The sequence below is a fragment of the Mastomys coucha genome, unplaced genomic scaffold (genome assembly GCF_008632895.1).
Source record: "Mastomys coucha isolate ucsf_1 unplaced genomic scaffold, UCSF_Mcou_1 pScaffold12, whole genome shotgun sequence".
Taxonomy (NCBI): domain Eukaryota; kingdom Metazoa; phylum Chordata; class Mammalia; order Rodentia; family Muridae; genus Mastomys; species Mastomys coucha.
In genome coordinates this window covers 20284327-20304100 of record NW_022196894.1, presented here as the reverse complement: position 1 = coordinate 20304100, position 19774 = coordinate 20284327, and the positions used below count along the sequence as shown (strand labels likewise).

Below are 19774 nucleotides of genomic sequence, written 5' to 3'. Positions count from 1 at the left end.
TCACCATCCTTGACGTTTGTTCTCATGTCCCATAAAGATGCCTTGCTGGCTCCCCACCTAAACTGGATCAGGCAACAGAACATATTGGTTAAGAATCTGGACCTCATTCCCAACTCTGTCACTACCTACAGCAGAAAGCTGTGGGCGGGTTTGAGCAAACATGTCTGTGTTTTGCTGTCCCCTCTGTAGAACAGGATGGTAACAAGCATTGTTATGCAAGTTGAATAAGTTAGTAGGTGTCTAAAAGGCTTAGAACAGTTCCTGGCCCCATAGTAAATGCTCAATAATATTAACAATTAGAGCAATGGTTCTCAACCTTCCTAACGCTGCCACCCCTTGATACTGTTCCTCATATTGTGGTGACCCCTCACCACCACGACCACACACACACATACACTATAAAATCATTTTCGTTGCTACTTCATAACTGTAATTTTGCTACCGTTATGAATTGTAATGTAAATATCATGTTCTCCAATGGTCTTAGGAGACCCCTGTGAAAAAGGGTTGCTCTATCCTCAAAGGGGTCACAACCCACATGTTGAGAATCACTGCTCTAGATGAACATTCTGTTCTTCGCCTATTACAGCCAGCCAGACTGTCCATGAGTGTGAAGCCTTGGTCTCCTGCTGGGCCAGCTTGGTGTCCATTCTAATGGACTTATGGACTCTGCACTTTGCTCTTGCAGTTTCAAATACAAAGACTCAGGGTCAGACGTTGTTTACTGCACAGGTTCTTGTTGAAACAATTTATACACACAGAAAGGTGAATCCCAGCTCTTGGGATGAACGCTGTGGATAGAGGTTGTGGTTCCATTATATTTTTTTCAATTATGTGTCAGACAAAGTAGGTAAGAATTCTTACAGCTGAATGAGAACAGGAGCAATTTCAGCAGAGACCAGGATGAGAACCTCTTCCAGTGGACACTAGCTACAGCCCTGATCATTCTCTTTTCTGCTCCCAAGAGGGAAACTAGAAGCATTATAAAGTTTTTGGTGTTTGGCAGAAGGACTGGTAAGTTAGTTTGTTGTTGATGTTTTTAAATTCACTGTGGAGCCAGATGCTGTAGTCCCAACTTTTCAGGAGGCAGAGATGAGAGAATCATGTGAGCCCCTGAGTTCAAGACCAGCCTAGGCAACATGCAGGCTCCACCTAAAAAGAAGAGGGAAGGAATACAGAGATGGCTCAGCGGCGATTAAGAGCACTTGCTGCTCTTCTAGAGGGACTAAGTTCACTTCTACCACCCACATCAGGTGGCTCTAAGTAGGCTCCAGGGGATCAAAGGCCAGAACGGGCATACAGGCTCACAACACATATCCACGTGCAGAAACACACTCTATAAATAATTAAAAATAATAAAAATAAATTCTTTAAGACTCAGAGGAGAGGGAGGAGAGAAAAGTAACATTATACATGGGAATCAAAGCATTCTTCAGAAATGGAAGGCTGTCAAGGCAGCCTGTGGAGCTCAGAATCCAGGTCTTCCGGATGCCTTTTGTGACAGCTATAGGACAAGACTCTTGAAAGCTGTCTGCTCACTCCTTCCTGCCAGCTCTGCCTCAGCTCTACTAGTCCAGGGTAGATATCACTCTCCTGGTGGATAGCGAATTTAAGGCACAGGTACATCTCATAGGGCATATAATGGAGCAAAATTCTGACAGGAAAAAATTCTCCCAGCAGGAAAGAAAGGGCGATGCTTTGAGATTTTTAAACTCCCAGCAAGGAACCATGCAGCCCCAGGTATTTGGAACTTCCAAAGGAACCTTCCAGTTACATTCCAAGCCTTAAGGCTCAAAATAACGTGGGCAGAGTTTGTTTTAGTGGCTCAAGGAAGGTCTTCACAGAGGGGAGGTCACGTGGCGGTACTGGAGGTCACGTGACAGCACGGGGAGGAGGAGGGTTGTCCCTTGACAGTACTGGAGATGGACATGGTCCTGCTCATTTGCAACAGCTCTGTCATTCTGTGCCTCAAAGAGAAACTTCCATAGACCTCCTCCTAGGGAACTGATTCGTCATCCACCATATCACCTGCTTACGGTAAAGAAAAACACCAGGCTCCACAGGTTAAATCATGAAAGGCAATTATCTAATTTGGGGCTCGGGTAATATTTAAACTTTTTCTTTTTTTCTTTTTCTTTTATTTCCTTTTTTTAAAAACTGGAGATTTAAAAGAGAATAATCTCTTTTCTGCTAGGTCTCCATCAAAGATGGCTTAATTAATGCCCTTGTGTACCAAAAATAAGAATTGGGACCAGGTAGATGCCTCATAGAAAGCACCTTCCTACAAGAGCCAATCTGTGGAGCCAGATCGCAACCTGGCCATCTGTGGGAAACTCTAGGCGTTTATTGTTCAAGTAGAAGCCTGAAGATGCTAGGTTCTGATTGACATGGCTTCCACCAATCACGCTACTTCTACAGTCAGCTATAGCACATCCTACTGACATGGCCTCCACCAATCACAGCACTTTCTACACTTAACCGTAGCACAGCCTACCTCAGCTCCTTCCTCCCAGGATAGAGCAGGAGAAAAAGTCTTTCATAGAATGCAAGTATTGACTCAAAGCCCCCTAGAGTCACCATCATCGTGTCACCTCAGGATATGAAAAGGGAGAATTTTAGTTCTTGGGTTTTATTTGATTTCTTAATCCGTTGAGATTTTTCACCAATACACAATATTGAATACCTAAAAGAAATGCCTTGATTTTTTGTTTTGTTTTGTTTTGCTTTGTTTTCCCAGTTATAAAAGCACTATACTCACACTGTAGACAATTCGAAAACTAACCTTCAAATCCCCCAAAAAGAGAGAAACAATAAGCCACAAAGATAACAAAGATTGGTGGTCGCCTGAGTCCGGGGTAAAGAGATGAATAGCCAAGCACAGAGCAACTGAGGGGTGGTGAGATCCCTCTGCTCAGAGCAACTGAGGGGTAGTGAGATCCCTCTGCTCAGAGCAACTGTGGGGTGGTGAGATCCCTCTGCTTGGTGCTGCAGTGATGGACATGTGGCCTCAGCCTTTAGTCCAGACCCATGGGATACACACAGTTCCACGAGTGATTACTACTCTTGGCTGCAGGCTGTGAGTGACAATGGTGTGTCAGTGAAGGGCTACCAGTTAGGACACATATAGAACTTTATATGTTGATCATGATGGACTAGGGGAACCACAGGGTATGTGAACAAAATCTCTGTACCTTCCACTAGTGTTGCTAGAAACCTAACCTGCTCCAAATATTTTTTTCATCTTTAAAAAAAAATAGAAAATTAAGCTCTACCATATTTGGAGTTAAATATGTATGATCCCATATGTTTTTTCAATAGGTTTCTTACATAATTGGGACTAAAGCATATATATAATTTTGAATTTGGATTTGTTATTTTCACTTAACATTATAGATACAAACATCCCTGTCATTCAAGGCTTGGGGTAAACCTCAGGTGTAATGCAATGAGCTCTTTTAATATGTTTAAACAAAAGCAGGTTGAGTCCGCAGAGTAAACCGACCTGAGCAAGTCACACACCACTTAGTGCAAACCCAGGGCTAGGGTCCCAAAACTCTCTTCTCTGCCACAGCTGGAAGTCAGCCAGTACCACAGAGACTACCGAGCAAAAACAGAACAGGCAGGTGTCTTCAAGGAAGGGGCTGGGTGAGAGCCTGTGTGGTGTGGAAGAGGCCATTTGTCTCAGTCACTGGGGGAAGTATCAGGTGACTGGAGGTTTGGGTGTTTCACATGTGGACCTTGACAGCTTGTTTGGAGGTTCTAGCAGAGGGCACAGCTACTCGTATACCCCTGATGGAAGATCAGTCTGCCTCCATTCAGAGGAGGTCATCCTCTTCCCTGGATGATCCGCTTCAGGAGGGATACACGGAGTGATGAGGGAGGAAGGGGACACCCGCCTAGCCAGCCAGATCATCCGAATCAACCCTGGCAATTAACAGGGTGGCACATGTTACAGCCTGAAGTCCCTACATCATATTCCACATGTGGAAACATGAGAAGGAGAGACACTAATAGGATAATATGGGTCAGGCCTCCTGGATCCGAGCATCTCCATGCAGGAGTAAACTAAACCTTGTTATGAATGAGAGCTGTACCTCAAGATCCACCCAGAACTCTACTGATCCAACCATCTTCAGGGGGAAAAAATGTAGTCACGTTCTTACATAGCTCTGAACTGTAGTCGGCATAAAATAAATTACATGTTCAAGGTGTAAAATCAAAAATTTCTGGAGTGTGTATGCATTCACAGAAGCCAGTTGCATGCCAGGAGAATGCGCAGATCCACCGTCTATGAGTGATTTCTCGATGAGTCCTTTCTGCAGCCCTGCCCTTCCCCCATGCAGCCTGTGATCTGCCTTCCATCACTATGAATGTCACTGTGCCATCTGGACTCTATGTGAACAGAGCCATGCAATGTCTCCTTTCTTAGCTCTTCTTTTTTGGACATAAACATTTTGATATTTAATCATTTGTATATATTAATAGTCAACATATTTTGCCCATTCATTAGTATCCCAGCATATAGTTTCCATAATTATCTCACTTGTTGGGACAGGGACATTTGGTTAGTTCACAGTTTGAGATTATAACAAACTTGTAAATATTCTTTCGTAAGCCTTTGTGGGGAGAACCTTTGTGGGGGTCACCTTGTGGGAACACTTTGGAGTGGAATGCTGGGTGTAATGTACCTGGCACTCTGCACTTCACTTTATAGGAAACTATACATTGTTACAGTTAACATTGTGCAGCCTCTACACCTATGTCAAAAAGACTACTGAAGTCTACCCTCTTCTCTTGTGATGTCTTTGACTGGGGCCTTGAAGCAACACTGGTCTTTTAAAATAGCTTAGGTAGGATTCTTTTTTTTTTTTTTTTTAAGATATTTATTTGTCTGTTTATGAGTACTCTATCTGCATATACACCTGCATGCCAGAAGAGGGCATCAGGTCCCGTTATAGGTTATAGAGAGAGTTATGAGCCACCATGTGGTTGCTGGAAATTGAACTCTACTAGTAACATATGGATTCCCAGGGCTTCTACCCATTGATGAAACTGATCATTAGTCCTGACCTTTTTGTCAGAGTTTGTCCCTCTAATCCTGCATCTTCCCCTAGCCCCATCCTAACCAATCCATCCCCATTCCCCAGCCTCAGGCAGTTTCCTCACCAGGGAGGAATAGTCACCCCTGAGCTGAGGAAGTGAACGTTGCTGCCCTGGCTGTTAGGGAGCCTTCTACGTGTCTCTGTGTTAGTGTCTGTGTGGCTCCCAGGGCTCCAGTCTGACTTGGAACAGCTCTGGGCTCCCGGGCTCCCATCTCCTTCTCAATTCACTGAGAATGCCAGGATCTGCCAGAGTCCCCTCCCTCCATACAACATGGAAAGTTCTTCCAAATACTGAGGTGGCAGCCCCAGGGGGCATCTCACCTCTCATTTGTCTCTTCAGGGGCCCTACTTGAAAGACAATGCCCTCTAAGCCTTTGCTTCAAGGCTTCTGTCCAGGTGCTCAGTGGATCAAGTGGGATCGCACATCTGGTCCACAAGACTCTACGCTGGAGATGAAGTGGAAGCCATAGATGGTGTTTTAATGGATGGATAACCTGAGCACACGGAGGCAGTAATGCAGGGCCCTGGGGACTCCCCATGCAGAGTACACATCACTGTTAAGACTTTCCATAGCATTTCTTCCAGGAATGACTTGATAGTTTGGTTGCATTAGTAATCTCGACTTGGTCTCCCTACCTCACTACTTCTGTTACTTCATCCAAGTGTCTTGTCCAATAGAAAATTACCTGCAAACGCCCGGGTTCCGTGGTTGAAGCTTCCTCTCTGTGTTTTGTAGGTTCCGTCTTGGTCTCTTTATGAGCCCTCTTTAGGTTAGAGACCTCTTATCTCTTCCACTGTCTTTAGGAATGACAGCTGACTCCTTTCTAACTCACAGCCCATGCTACATGATGGGTAGGCCTTCTTCTCTCTCAGCTCTGCTGTCTTGAGATCAATGTGTGTGTGTGGCTCTTTGGCACTCCGAGCAATGTTTGGTAATACTGCCTTCCCCAGCAGGCAGTGCCACAGAGGCTCCCTCCACCTTTGTCTGTATCGTCGGCACTTACTGCTTGTTGGCCTCAAATGTTGCTTTACCCACTGGCAGTACTGAGTTTATCCCATGGTCAGTGTGTTGTACATCCTACTGGGTATGAAGAAATTTCTGGTGGACGTGAAAGTAACAAAGCTGAGGAAAGAAAGAACAAAGTGCCTCAGAGAACAGAATTCACATAGCGAAATAAAACCCCTGGTGTCCTTATTGACAGTGAACTTTATATTTTCTGATCTGGGGGATCAGAAAGGATGTATGAGTATGGGGGAAACTTTTCCTTGTGAAGTATATAGCAAGTCACTTTCTGCACTTTCTTGGTAGTTAAAGTTTCCTAGCTTCTGAAAATGGATTGATGGTCAGTAGAGTTTTTTCTCTTGGAGGTCAATCTCTCAGTTTGTCATTAAGCATATTTGTAGAAAATTATGAGATACCACATCCTTGCATGGGTCCAGAGACTGACCTACCTGGGACAGTGAGGGAATAAAAATGAAGAAATGACAGACAGAGGATTGGGGGTCTAGGCTGTGACGGAGAAGCCGCAGCGTCCCCAGAAGATCATCACAGTGTTTATTGTATACACTTGAACAGGGAGGCAGGATCATTACATCAGCTAAACAAGGAGACAGGACTGTTATATGCAGCTGCACAAGATGGGCTTCACTAACTCAGTAGAAGCAGGTCTCTAGAGTGGCGCACTCTTCAAGCAGTAAACATGGTAGGAGGAGCTACCGAGATCATGCCCTGCACACATCATCGTTCACCCATGGACCAGAGGAAGCCTTTGCCATCCCTTTGAGCCTCACCTGGGAAAAGCTTTGCCACTTCGATGGGTACAAGGCATTGGTCCCTGACATGGCTGGCTCATGTCAACAGCATACATCCACTGAAGACACTGTGCTCACTCAGGGCTTCCGTAGCTCCCCGCTAAGAAAGGGTTTGGATGTGGTGGAAGCCCATCCAGAATTACGTCTGCAGATTAAGTATTTGGAGCAGTATGGTAAATGATATTTTCATTCACTGTATTATTGCCAGGACTCACTGCCATCTTTCCTGGAAATTCCAAAAAAAAAAAAAAAAATGAATAAACTTTCTGCAAGGAAGTAAAGTCTTCAATGAATGAAAATGAATCTATCCGTAGAAAACAACTGCAGACTGGATCTCTGTGGCCACACTGCACAATGTCTGATAATTACATTCTCCAAGCTACCCACAGAACATTCTCACCTCAACCGTGAGGAGGATGGGGCCATGGGCAGGATAATGTTTACTAGCATGAAGGTCCTTGGATGTTCTCCTTTTGTCTTTCAGAATCAAAACCAACTAAGACACAAGCACAAGCACCCTCTAAAGAGCTAGAGGCTGCGGCGCCATGGGGAGACCCGGACGCTCTGGCTTCAAGCTCAGATGCTCCTGTAGTGTATCTGAAGGATGTCGTGTGTTACTTGTCCCTGATGGAGACCGGGAGACCTCAGGATAAGCTAGAATGTAAGTGCTCACCTGCCTAGGGCCTCAGCTTTCTCCCAGAGGAAGACTAAGGCTCCGGACAGTCGTTTTGTACATACTGGGGGTGCATCTGGGCACTGGGGAGGGCTCTCTGTCCCTTCGGTAGCAGTGATTACAACATGTCCTACAATCTACCCAGAGCACAGTGCCAGTATAGAAGTTGGACAGGAATCTGAGACCTTAGCCATTTGGAAGAAAGAGTTTGCCACCAAGGACTCTGGATTGTTTTGTCTGGCAGGGCTTCCTGAGTGCCTCTAATCAGAAAGCTTCGGCCTCATCTTGACAATTTTTTTTTTTTTAGGAAAAGATACTCAACATCTGATCTTCCCCTAAGCAAGGGACACCAGAACTATAGGGCTTTCTTCCTCCCACCCTCCCTCTGTGTTCTTTCCTTTTATTTTATTTCATTATGTTATATAAATAAGGACTTTTATATAGTCCTGGCTGTTCTAGACCATAGTATGTAGACCACGCTGCCTTGAATTCATAGAGATAGGTTTGTCTCCACCTCTGCCTCCCAAGTGCTGAAATTAAGGGCCTATGTCTGCTTGCCAGGAAATCCCCCTCCCTTTCCTCTTTCCCCTTCCTTCCTTCCTTCCTTCCTTCCTTCCTTCCTTTCCTTTCCTTTCCTTTCCTTTCTTTCCCTTGAGTTCTTATAAACCTGTCTTGATAAGGCCTATTTCCACCTCAACCCTTATCCCTTGTGCTCCAGTTCTTTGCTCCCTCGAAGAGTCAAGTATGTTCTGTGGTGCTTCAAAGTCAGTTTCAAAACCCCCTTCAGATGCTGGGAATGATGGTGAATGCCTTTAGTGGATCTCTGTGAATTCATGGAAAGCCTGGTCTGCGTAATGAGTTCAAGGCCAGCCAGGGCTGCACATAGAGACCCTGTCTCGAAGAAATGTAATAAATGTAAAGTAAAGCAGACCTTCAGGCCACAGTAAGAGCTCAACAGATGGAGCCTGTGGCCGTGAAGAACTCTCCCAGGATGGCTTTCCTGGCCTCTGGAGCTACCAGCATGCTTTTTAGGGCAAACAAAAAGACCTTGCTACAGCCCATCTTACGTTTGCCTCTCTTGGGAACTTAAGTAGCAGCAAAGAAATAACTTCTGCAGCAAAAGCCAAAATTCAATTAATAGGAATACTCAACAAAACTTAAACATTACCAAGAGAAATACGCCAAAGGTGAACTCTGCCAAAACCAAACTGACAGCTTGCTCATTAGCTGGGCTTAAACTCTCCCATAGGCTAGGGAAGTGTTCAGGATGTGAATCTCTAGTGCTAATTTGGTGACAATGTAGCAGATTTCTTTTCATTTCTGGCTAAAGTTAAAAGTGAAATATCAAATTATTTCCAACCCTTAGGAGGGCTTTGAGTCTTCAGCATCGTGTTTGTTGGCGACTGCCAAGGAGGACGCGTCAGATCCTTCGAGTCAATGACGCTCCCAGTGACTTTTTCAAACAGAAAGGAAAAAAAAATTCTAAGGTTTTTTTTTTTAATATCAAAATCTTCAGAGGTGGATGAGAGCTTAGTTCAGTTTTCAAGCATGTGTGAGCCCCCAGCTTCCACTGTTCACACTAACTGGCAGTCACTCTTGTTCTGAGCGTCCCCTTCCACCTCTGCTTCTGATTGTTTCAAAGCAGATTCCAAGATCCCATGATTCCATCTAGAAATAGTTCATTGTATACTTCTAAGATCACACTACTGCTCTCCTCAGATATGATGATGTCACACCATTAGGGAAACACTTAGCCAACAGGCACATTTATTTATAGGTTTTCACTGTCCGGATCACTTTCCAGCTGAGCCTGCTGTGATTCTTCATTCCTTAAATCTCTTCGGTGTCTTTGAGTTTTTAATTCCCTCTCCATCTTTAGCTAATAGTTTTCCCTTTACAGCCTTTAATGCAAATAAGGTCATTTAGTCAGCATTTCCATTGGTTTGTTTTTTTTTTTTTTTTTCCTCTATCAGTCTAAGGCATTCCCTCATTTTAATGATTGAAAACAAGTTAAGTATCTCTAGTTTGAGAACTAGGCATGTGGCTTTTGGAAGTCATCCCCAAGAGTTCACCTGTTGTCAGGGCAAGAGCACCTCCCATTGGCTGGACACCATGCATTTATTTGCTAAGGATTTTGAATCCACCTTTTCACTTACTGTCAGCCTTATAACAATCCTGGAAGGCAGACATGGCTATCTCACTTTACATACGAGACAGTATGGGAAGGTTAAAAGGAACGGAGCTGAACCTGGGTCACCTGAACATGTCCCACCATGAAATTAGTGGTGGTACACTTCGACCTTCTCTGTATCACTCAGCATGTACCATGTGCCCCTGGCTAGAATATTCTGAGGAATCAGAGAGAAAGGGAAGGCTGCGATCCTACTTTTAAAAAGCTGAGATGCTACTCAGGGACTTAACATGGGGTGGGGGTGGATACAAAGAGCAGGGAATTGAAAACCTCTGGAGGACAATCGCATGAGAGAGGCATAGTATGACCACACAGCCTGTACTAAGCTGTAAGCAGGTTGTGGCCAGGAGGAGGTGCACATAGGAGAACTTATTGGGAACACCACAGGGAAGGGGGTGAAGGGGAAGAAGTGTCTGGCTTGCTTCCTGCCCTGCTTACGTTTGAGATCGCACCATCTCCACATGATGGGTGAATGTCCCTATCAGCGCACACTTAGTCGATAGTCCCAATCCTTCCCAGACCTTCCTTGTCTGCTTCACCTCCCTGAAACTCACAAGATATTTCCAATTAACATATTGACACTTGTTCCAAACGCTGAAACTTCTGAGACTCTGTGGCATACATGGAGAATTTCCCATCTGAGCGCCTGGGTTGCATTGCAATCAAAATGGAATGCACTAAAAATATTCCATAAAGTTTCCTGAAGGCTATGCATGTAAGTCACATGGAAACTGTAATATTGCATGTGGACTCAGGGAATGTCCCCCAAAATATCTGATATATATATGAAATACTCCCTAATCAAAAAAAAAAAAAAATACCCCAAATCTGAAATGCTCCTGGCTCCCAGCATTTGAGATAAAGGACAATTAAAAATATAAATAAATAACATGCTGAGTGTCCTGTAGCTCCAGCAGGACATCATCATTACTAAGGTAGCTATTATTAGTAGGTAATTATGACTGGATGCATACAGCAGTTCCTGATGCCTAAGGAATATCATATGTAAATGCTCACTGATAACAGAAAAGAAACAATAGGTTAAATGCTTTCTGCATTCTGAGCCCTATCCATGGCTATAGCTGTGAATATTAATCCTTATGCTCACACCAATAGAAATAAACAACAATTTCCATCTTACAAATAAGGTGATCCCAGAAGAGAGCTAACGTTTGACCTCCCAGAAGTGGCAGCACGCACCAAGATTCTGACACGCCCAACTCTGTGCTCTGCCTGTGTGCAGTGGAGGCAAAGGCGCCCCGCTGTAATTCTGGTGGTGCCTCAGCCAGACCAGCTGCCGGGCATGGGTTTCAAATTGTGTCCGGGTAATTCAGAAAGATATGCATGCTCTCCTGGGTGTCTGCCACAGCACAGGAAGTCACTGCACAAGAAGGCCCAAAAGCCTGGGGGGACGGTGAAGCCTCATTCTTCTCCCTAGTGCCACCTCTAGTAAACTGGCTGTAACAGCTTATGCCCCACTACCGCCGGGATCTGGCCTACAAAATGGGAGTAGCAGAATGTTAGCCTATGCTGGCTCCTGGAGGACCTTGGACTAACCTACGTGTTTCTTACAGTCATGTTTCGTCTCTATGATTCGGATGAAAATGGACTCCTGGACCAAGCGGTAAGCTTCTACTTTCAACACAGTCCTGGGATCTGAAAAAAGAGTAGGGAGAGCAAGGTACAGTGAAGGAAGCATCCAAACACCCCAGTTCCATCCCTACAGGAGCTGCAGCATCCTGGCTAAGGGATGCAGACCAGGAGTGGAGTCCCTGCCTGCCTGCTGCTTTCCAAACAGTCTGACTATAGAGCATTAACTCCATTTTCCTTCATCCAGACCCAGAAGCCTGGGACCACGCAATCTGAGGATAGGGAGACGTTTTAGCATTTTCCTCCAATGTAACTTCCCTGTCCACAGACTTCCCTTGAAATTTCCTGTTGAAAGCCAGGAATCAGGAGGAGTGGGGCAGAGAAGCAACAAGACTAGGCTAAGAGGAAGGAGGTTACTCCTTCCTATCTATCCATGCTTAGGAGCCTAGTCTAATCTAAACCCATTACTGTCACCTCGCCCCTCCAGGAAGGGGCAACAACAGGACCAGGGAGAGAGAGAAAGACTAGAGAGAAAAAAGTCCAAGAAATGAAGAGGCCCTTAAGCCCAGGCCTTGTGGTCATGATTGACTGCCAAAGCTTATTATGAACAGTCAGGTCTGAGACTGAAGTGTGTATGGCCAACTGAAACCACAGAAAGGAAGGAAGGAAAAGAGAGAAGGGAGAGATGGAGGGAAGGAGGGAGGGAGGGAAGGAAGCATGAAGGGACAGAGGGGGGCTGAGGAAATAAGTCTACTAGGCCAATGAACCATGCCATCTCTATTCTAGTACCTCCACTGGTCTCTCCAGCACTCCTGCAATGCTCTGGGCTGTGGTCTCTGACAAAACAAGCACAGACCACAAGCATTCACTTACCAAGGGTTTATATCATGCCCGGTACTGCTCTGTAGCCAAGTAACCAGGCTCTGTTTTCTTTCATTGTAGTCTAGGCAACACTAAGTAGTACATCAGATACCTGTAGACTCGGGAGTGGTGGTGCAGACCAGTCATCCCAGCATTCAGGAAGCTGGGGCAAGAGAATCATTAGTAACTCTCTCAAAATGGAAGGGGTAGGGTAGAACTGGAGATGAAGCTCAGTGACAGAGCATTTGCCTAACTCCAGACCTCAATTCAATTTTAGTATTGCAAAAATAAAACCATATAGTATAAAATAAATACGTATGCGTGCACATATATTGGGTAGATGTTTGCTAAGAAGAAAAATAAAGGAAGTGGGGAAACACTGGAGGGAGTCGCAGCCTTCAGAAGGGTTGTCAAGGAAGGCCTCCCTGGGGAAGGGACATAGGAACAGAGACTTGGAGAAGGGGCTAATCTAGGGAAAGAGCCCTCTAGGTAGCAAACACTGTGCAAAGATCCTGAAGTATGCCCAGGATGCTATAAGATTAACTGGAAACTGGGCAGGCTAGAGAAGAAATAAAAAGCAACACAATGGCTTGTCTCAAGGATTGCTCTAGACTGTGTCAAGTAGACTGTAAGAGGTATACCAGACAGAGACCTAAGGAAAGAATCAGGACACAGAGCAATGGTAATCTTACGCAGGACAGCAGTACTGCAGGTGGAAACTGCTTCAATCCAGAATATATTTTAAAAGATGATGTTAGTGGCCGGAAACAAGTCTCCAAAGAGGCCTCTGACTCAACTTCACACCTGGAGTCCCTGGCTGATAGGCTCCCAGCTTCTTTGTGAACACTTTCAATGACAAAGAGGCCACTCCTCCACAATAGCTGTCCTACTGCAGGGAGTGAGCTGGACAGGGCTTCCTGCCAGCAGCCAGGTATCAAACAATGCGCTGGTATCCCTTCCCCGCCCAACCCAGGAAGGAATCAAAATAGGTTCCCCTCCCAATGTCCCTTCCACCACTGCAACCCTCGGCTCCCAGCTGCCCTCTGCAGCTAACCAGAACGAGAGAAACAAAACTACATAACCTTGACAGTTTAAACATTCTATCTCACCTAGATAAAACCTCCTCAAAGTCAAACTGTCTCCATTCTCCATTGGCTCTCATTAGGCTGTTTTAAATACCCACGTTGGACAAACTCCAGCTGGCAACATTATTACTAAAACACATCATGCAATAGAACCTGCCCATCCATCGCTCTACATAATCAGACGTGGCCTGGCCAGGGTAGACACTGGGACTTACTTCTCTCTGAAGCCAGTCCACTCTGCTTCTGTTTGCACATCCCACAATGGAGTCTAACTTTCAGTTTCTAAGTCACATTATTGTATAGAAATCCTGAACCCCAATAGACTCACAGACTTTTCCATTGAAACGTAATACCCCATTCACTGTACTCGGCCACTGCCCAACCCTATAGTTTTACTCTGGGCTACTGTTTCCCTTTGAATAAAGTAGTATTTTTTTACAGGCAAGCAGCTGAGGCAAGAGGAGTACAAGTTTCAAGTCCACCAGATGGAAGAGGGAAAGAAGAGAGGGACTTGGAAAGAGCAGACAGCAAGTCAGAGACAAAGACAGAAAAAGACAAAGAAAGACAGAGACAGAGCAGATACATCTGTATCAGGGGCTTCAGAGATGACTCGGGGGTTACTACTACTCTCACAGAGGACCCAAGTTCATGTTGGGTCCCCATATGCCCTGGCTCACTAGCACCCGACACATCTATAAGGTTTCAGGTAGAGACAGGCCTTGGTATCAAAGGGTTAATCCATCATGTAAATAAGTCCATATACATAATACTTCTGTTTACCCAGTTCTAGGCTCAGGGTTGACTCTACTGCAAAGGAAAGAGAAGATGCCAAAATAAATCTAAGGTATAGTGCTTCAGCAAGGACCAACATAGGATGTGAACCCGACTGCAGAGGCAGACAGAAAGACAGACAGCTAGACAGACAGAGCTCAAGCTGCTAAGGTGTGGAGATGGAGAGCAAGCAATAAGAATGGCACAGAAGGACTTGTCTTCACTTATGTTTGCATATGTTACAAAAAGGAAGAAAGAAAGAAAGGAAGAAAGAAAGAAAGAAAGAAAGAAAGAAAGAAAGAAAGAAAGGAAGGAAGGAAGGAAGGAAGGAAGGAAGGAAGAAAGAAAGAGAAGAGAAGAGAAGAGAAGAGAAGAAAACAGGATTCCTTGTGGTTTCTGAGTCAAAGGACAGAATGGTGGGAGGAGGGAGGGGCCTGGAATCAGTGCTTCAGGTGCTCCGTGTGCCTCTGGCCTTGACAGGCTGTGAGCATCTATGTCTACTGGCCTTTGTAGTCAAGGTAGCTGCCCTTGTGAGGTTCCAGCATATCACACAAGCTTTTCCTCATGATCCACCCCGGCCATCCTCCACCATGTTGGATTTTCAGTTCTGTTCTTATTCTGATGAAACATACACACACACACACACACACACACACACACACACACACACACATGCACACACATTTTGGTTTTCTCCCTTTGATATTTTCTCTCCTGATGTTTTCCAGGAGATGGATCAGATTGTGAGCCAAATGCTGCATGTTGCCCAGTACCTGGAGTGGGATCCCACGGAGCTCAGACCTGTGAGTTTCTACAAACAAAGTTGTCTCCAGAGAGAGTGAGGCACATCTGGCGTGTGGATGCAAATGGTTGAATGCTTCTGTGTGGTACCCCAGAATCATCCTCCCAACAGTTTCTCTGGAGCTCTACTCTTTGATCTCCCTTTTCTCCAACAGGAAAGGTGCTTAAGGTAGCAGGGCAAAGTCTAGACATAGCAGAAACTGCAGTTCTCCAGCCTACCCACTAGGGGCAATTCTATGATTAAAAAAAAAAAAAAAAAAAAAATCCTCGAACAGAGAAGCTAGAGCTCAAAATGGAAAAGTTGTCAATCGTCAGCTGCTGATGTTAACTACACTGGGAGGGTGCTACGCACCAGATATTAGATTAAACACTTTTTATGCATCTCCTCCAGTATTTGCTAAGGCTCTAGAATACAGCAATATTATCTCCATCTTAAGATGAGTCACCTCGAGCACAGAGAGCTGGGGTGAGTCACCTAAGGTCAGGGCAAGGCAGAACTGAGCCTCGAACCCTGGTCTCTCACTGCTTTGCTCTCTTGCCACTCCACTCACTCTGAATAAGAAGGGCAAAGGGTGAACCAGAAAACAACACAGGAAGGAAGAGAAAACAGAGAGCAGAGGCATCCGGAAATGGATGCAAACGGACTGTTGTTCTTTGTGGCTTCCACAGATACTGAAGGAGATGCTGCAAGGCATGGACTACGACAAGGATGGCTTCGTGTCTCTACAGGAGTGGGTCAACGGAGGAATGACCACCATCCCCTTGCTGGTCCTCCTGGGAATGGATGACTCTGTAAGTCAGTAAACTCCATTCAATGGCTTTGGATTCTGCCTCTAAGTGTCTGCCCCGCCCCACCTGCTGGCTCCAGCATGCTCGCTCTTCTCATTCCTTTCACTCTGTGTGCTCAGAATCTACTCTTCCCCCTGACCACTCTTTGCTGCTCTTTTGCAAAGGGAAAACTTTTTTGTTATGCTCACTCTGAGGGGACACAGATAAAGCATTTGCCTGCAAGACACTTATTCTCAACCAGGCAGAATGGAACGGAAACCTCACAGAGAAGCTCATCTTCTCATCAAGTTAGGTCTTCAGATCCTTGGAGAGGAGTCAGCAAAGTGGCCCTGCACATAGAGGCACTTAGTAACCTGAGTTCGAGTCCCAGAACCCGCATCATGGAAGGAAAAAAAAAAAAACCTCAATTTCTTGCCATATCACCTCCACACACCATGACACATACAAACGCCCATCCACCTCTGCCAATGAGTAAGTTTCATTAAAAATTTTAAAACTAGCAAAGGAAGGAGGGGAGAAGAGGAACAGTGATCTGCCTCCGGGGACTTTTGTGAATGGATGCTGGCTCTACAATCAAAACAGATACGACGGGTGTTTTTAACCCCACTTTGTACAGATGGAAAGCCGGGATTCTGTACATGATGAGAGAAACAAGAGCAGGGTTTGTACCTAGCTCCAAATTCCCCACTCTTTCCAGCACCCTGCACTTTAGTCAGAGCAACAAGAAGAAACCTTGGATAGTGTCTGGTTTAGCCTTATGGAATAAGCAAGATTCTGAGAACTCGTTCTGTTTTCTATGTTGGGTGTGTGGGAGTTGAACCAAGGGTGTGTGGGAGTTGAACCAAGGACCTTTGGCATACTAGGTGAGTGAGCACTCTGCCACGGGTCCATCTCTCCATCTCTCTTTTAGTTTTTTATTTTTGCACCAAAAAGTCTCACTCTCTTGTACAGGCTAGGTTCAGACTCGCTCTGTAGCCCAGGCAACCCATGCTGCTTGAACGTGTGATCCTCCTCATTCAGTAACCAGAGTGGCTAGGCTTACAGGCTTACACACCAGGCCTGGCTTGATAACACATTCTGGCTCTGAGAGTTACACACGACATGGCTTAAGAGTCCTTTGTGGCTCCTGCTCCAGTGCTTTCATTCTACAGACAGAGGTCCAGCAAGGTAAAGGACTGGTCCAAGGGCACACTCCGTCATACTCAGTAACATGGGGACCTGCGTACAATGACCTCTTGCTCAGGGGCTACACTCACAAGAACCCCAAAGCAAAGCAGACTGTTGTCAGTGCTCACTTGGAACTGGATCCAAAGAGATGCTCTGCTTGGATGCTGTTCTTGGTTGTTGCCTTGGTTTGTTCGAATTTTGGGGGACAAAACTGGGACCTTGTAAGCATAGGAACCAACTTCTGTTCTCCATATATTGAACTTGCTAAGTGTTCAAAGCACCACCAACATCTTGTATGGAAAGAGCCCACACTTCAGCATGTGTTTCTTTAGCTCCTTTTTGGGGTCAAACACAAAATCAGCCTTTCATAAAGGCTGATTCACATCCAAAAAGTAGAACACCCCCCAAAAAATGTCCGTGTCATTGATGTTAATCAAAAGCCTATATAAACCTATTGTAAAAGTGTACTAAGTAAGTTTTAACAGATGTTTAACATACAGGCCTCTACAGAAAGTCCCATCAACTTCCTGAATGGTCTGCTGCTGCACAACTTCCTTGCTGTTTTCAATCACACATATGACCACTGAGAATGCATGCAGATCTCTGCGCACATCCTCTGTCTCCTGGTAAAATTGAAGCAATAGGGTAAAACCTGGCCAGAAATGAACCAGCCACACGGTGGGGCTAGAACACCAGCAGAGGCTTTACCTGAGCACGTCAGCCATTTGCTTCTTCGAGCTGAGAAAGACAGGGGATTGGGCTAGGTGGGGGTGCTTTCAGATAAAATGATGATTAGGTGATGAATAAGCAGGTCTCCTGGCAAGGTGCTAAGTTTCCATCTGTCCAGGAAGAGCCTTGTGGAGGGGGTGGAGAGAGATGTGGAGAGCCTGCAGATCGACCTCTGGCTCTGTCACCTATCTTTCCTGTGGCACTGGCCTAGTTATGGAATCTCTCTGAGTCTGTTTTCTAATCTGTTATGAATGTTATGAGTAGTAATGAACTTACTGTTCCTCCAATAGTTTTGAACCCCCCCAGAATTTGGTACAGATTAGAATCTGGAAGTGGACTAGAATAACATTCTTCTTCCTTATCCTCTTCCTCCTCCTCTTCCTCCTCTTCCTCCTCCTCTTCCTCCTCTTCCTCCTCCTCTTCCTCCTCTTCCTCCTCCTCTTCCTCCTCCTCTTCCTCCTCTTCTTCTTCTTCCTCCTTCTCTTCTTCCTCTTCCTCCTTCTCTTCTTCCTCCTCCTCCTCTTCCTCCTCCTTTTCCTCTTCTTCATCATCATCATCATCATCATAATCATCATCATTATCAGTCCTTGAGGCCAAAGAGATAAATAAATTGCCTCCTAGTATTAAGTTGTATAGATGTACTACAACTTTAGTGATCTGGGCATGGTTAGGACATTTGTAGGGCCTCACTATTTGGAATAATGCTGCATCTGCCTAGCACAGAAATGCTTATCTGTTTTCTCAAAATTTATTTAGACTGGCGCTCAAGGAGGGGTACTGCTGAGTCAGTCTGTAATCCTTAAAAACTCTTAAGATAGACAGGTGAGGTAGATAGATGATTGATAGGTGATAGGTAGATAGATAGATGATAGATAATTAATAGAAGATAGATGGATAGATGATTAGACGGATGGATAGACCAATGGTTGGATGATTGATAAATGATAGATAGATAGATAGATAGATAGATAGATAGAGAGATAGATAGAGAGATAGAGAGATGATAGATGGCAGGCGTACAGATATATCAGATTGCTCTTGTTTATACTTCTGGCATCCAGGTAGGAGAAGGCTTATTTTGGCCCCCCTCACACTTCCATTCAGATGCTCTTTCCTTTTGTATGTGCTAATTTTAGAAAACATACACTAAGAATTTGTTAATGAATCTGAGTAAGTTATCTTCCAAGTATGAGAAGAGAACATAGAGAAAAAGCAGCACCTGCAGGCTCCGCGTCTCACCTTCACTACCCCCTGCAGGGCTCCAAGGGGGATGGCAGACATGCCTGGACCCTGAAGCATTTCAAGAAGCCCACTTACTGCAACTTCTGCCACACCATGCTGATGGGTGTTCGGAAGCAAGGCCTGTGCTGCATCTGTGAGTAGTTGTCCTTTCCCCTGGGGCATGCTCAGTGGATCCATTCCAGGCAAAGGCCAGGCCTTTCTGCTTCCCAGGAGGTGAGATTGCCCTAATGTTTCAACAGCAAGGCCTCTGTACACTGCTTTGGGGCTAGCTGAGTCAAAGGGACAAGATGTTTGCTGCTGTTGGGGTGGCAGGTCATTGTTCCTCTAGAAAATAAGTATTAAAGTAGAAAATAAGTATTAAAGCCCTTCCATAAGTTAAAGGCAGCTCATGACAATCGCAGTTGCGTTTCTGGCCAACGTTCATTTCAGATGTGTTTAGAGGAGCTTTCTAGTTAGTTAAGAACATATCTTATATGCTAGAAGTCCATCGAAAAATAAAAGTGTGTGTTTATTTCATTTTCTAATCCATTTGGTAGAGCTAGAGGGGAAACAGAAAAAAAATTACAAATGAGAGATCAGATGAGGACTAAGAAGGGACACATAGGAAGAAACAGAAGAAAGCAAAGAAGAAAGGGTGATGTTTGGTAAGAGGGGCCAGAGAATGTGGTGGGCACACTGAGTCCTGCCATCTACCTCATGGCCAGATAGCAGACACCAGGAGTGAGCAGGCTGAAGAACAGGGCCATCGATCTCCCCAGACCCTGCCAAACATCAGTTTGTCAACATATTCTCATTCCCGTTGAACTGAGACTCCCTGGTCCTTTGCTATGTGCACAACCACAGCTACAACAATGACGACAAATTTCGGAATCACTAATCTGACCCTGTATGTGGTGCTTCACACAAATGTCCCACTTGTTACTGCAAAAATCCTGCTCCGGAGAGAAAAGGAAAAAAAAAA

General features: G+C 45.1%; 1 protein-coding gene across 3 annotated transcripts in view; it reads left to right on the top strand.

Moving 5' to 3' along the window:
- The window catches only part of Dgkg (diacylglycerol kinase gamma), a 187292-nt gene that overhangs the window by 56021 nt on the left and 111497 nt on the right, over positions 1-19774 (top strand). For 2 of the 3 annotated variants that reach the window (XM_031363514.1, XM_031363513.1), the window contains exons 6-10: positions 7399-7575; positions 11353-11402; positions 14814-14888; positions 15556-15678; positions 18829-18946. In XM_031363514.1, coding sequence (XP_031219374.1) covers positions 7399-7575; positions 11353-11402; positions 14814-14888; positions 15556-15678; positions 18829-18946 — 543 coding nt within the window. Of the gene's footprint in view, positions 1-7398; positions 7576-11352; positions 11403-13723; positions 14021-14813; positions 14889-15555; positions 15679-18828; positions 18947-19774 lie in introns of those variants that run through there. The other variant, XM_031363515.1, reaches the window with a different exon arrangement.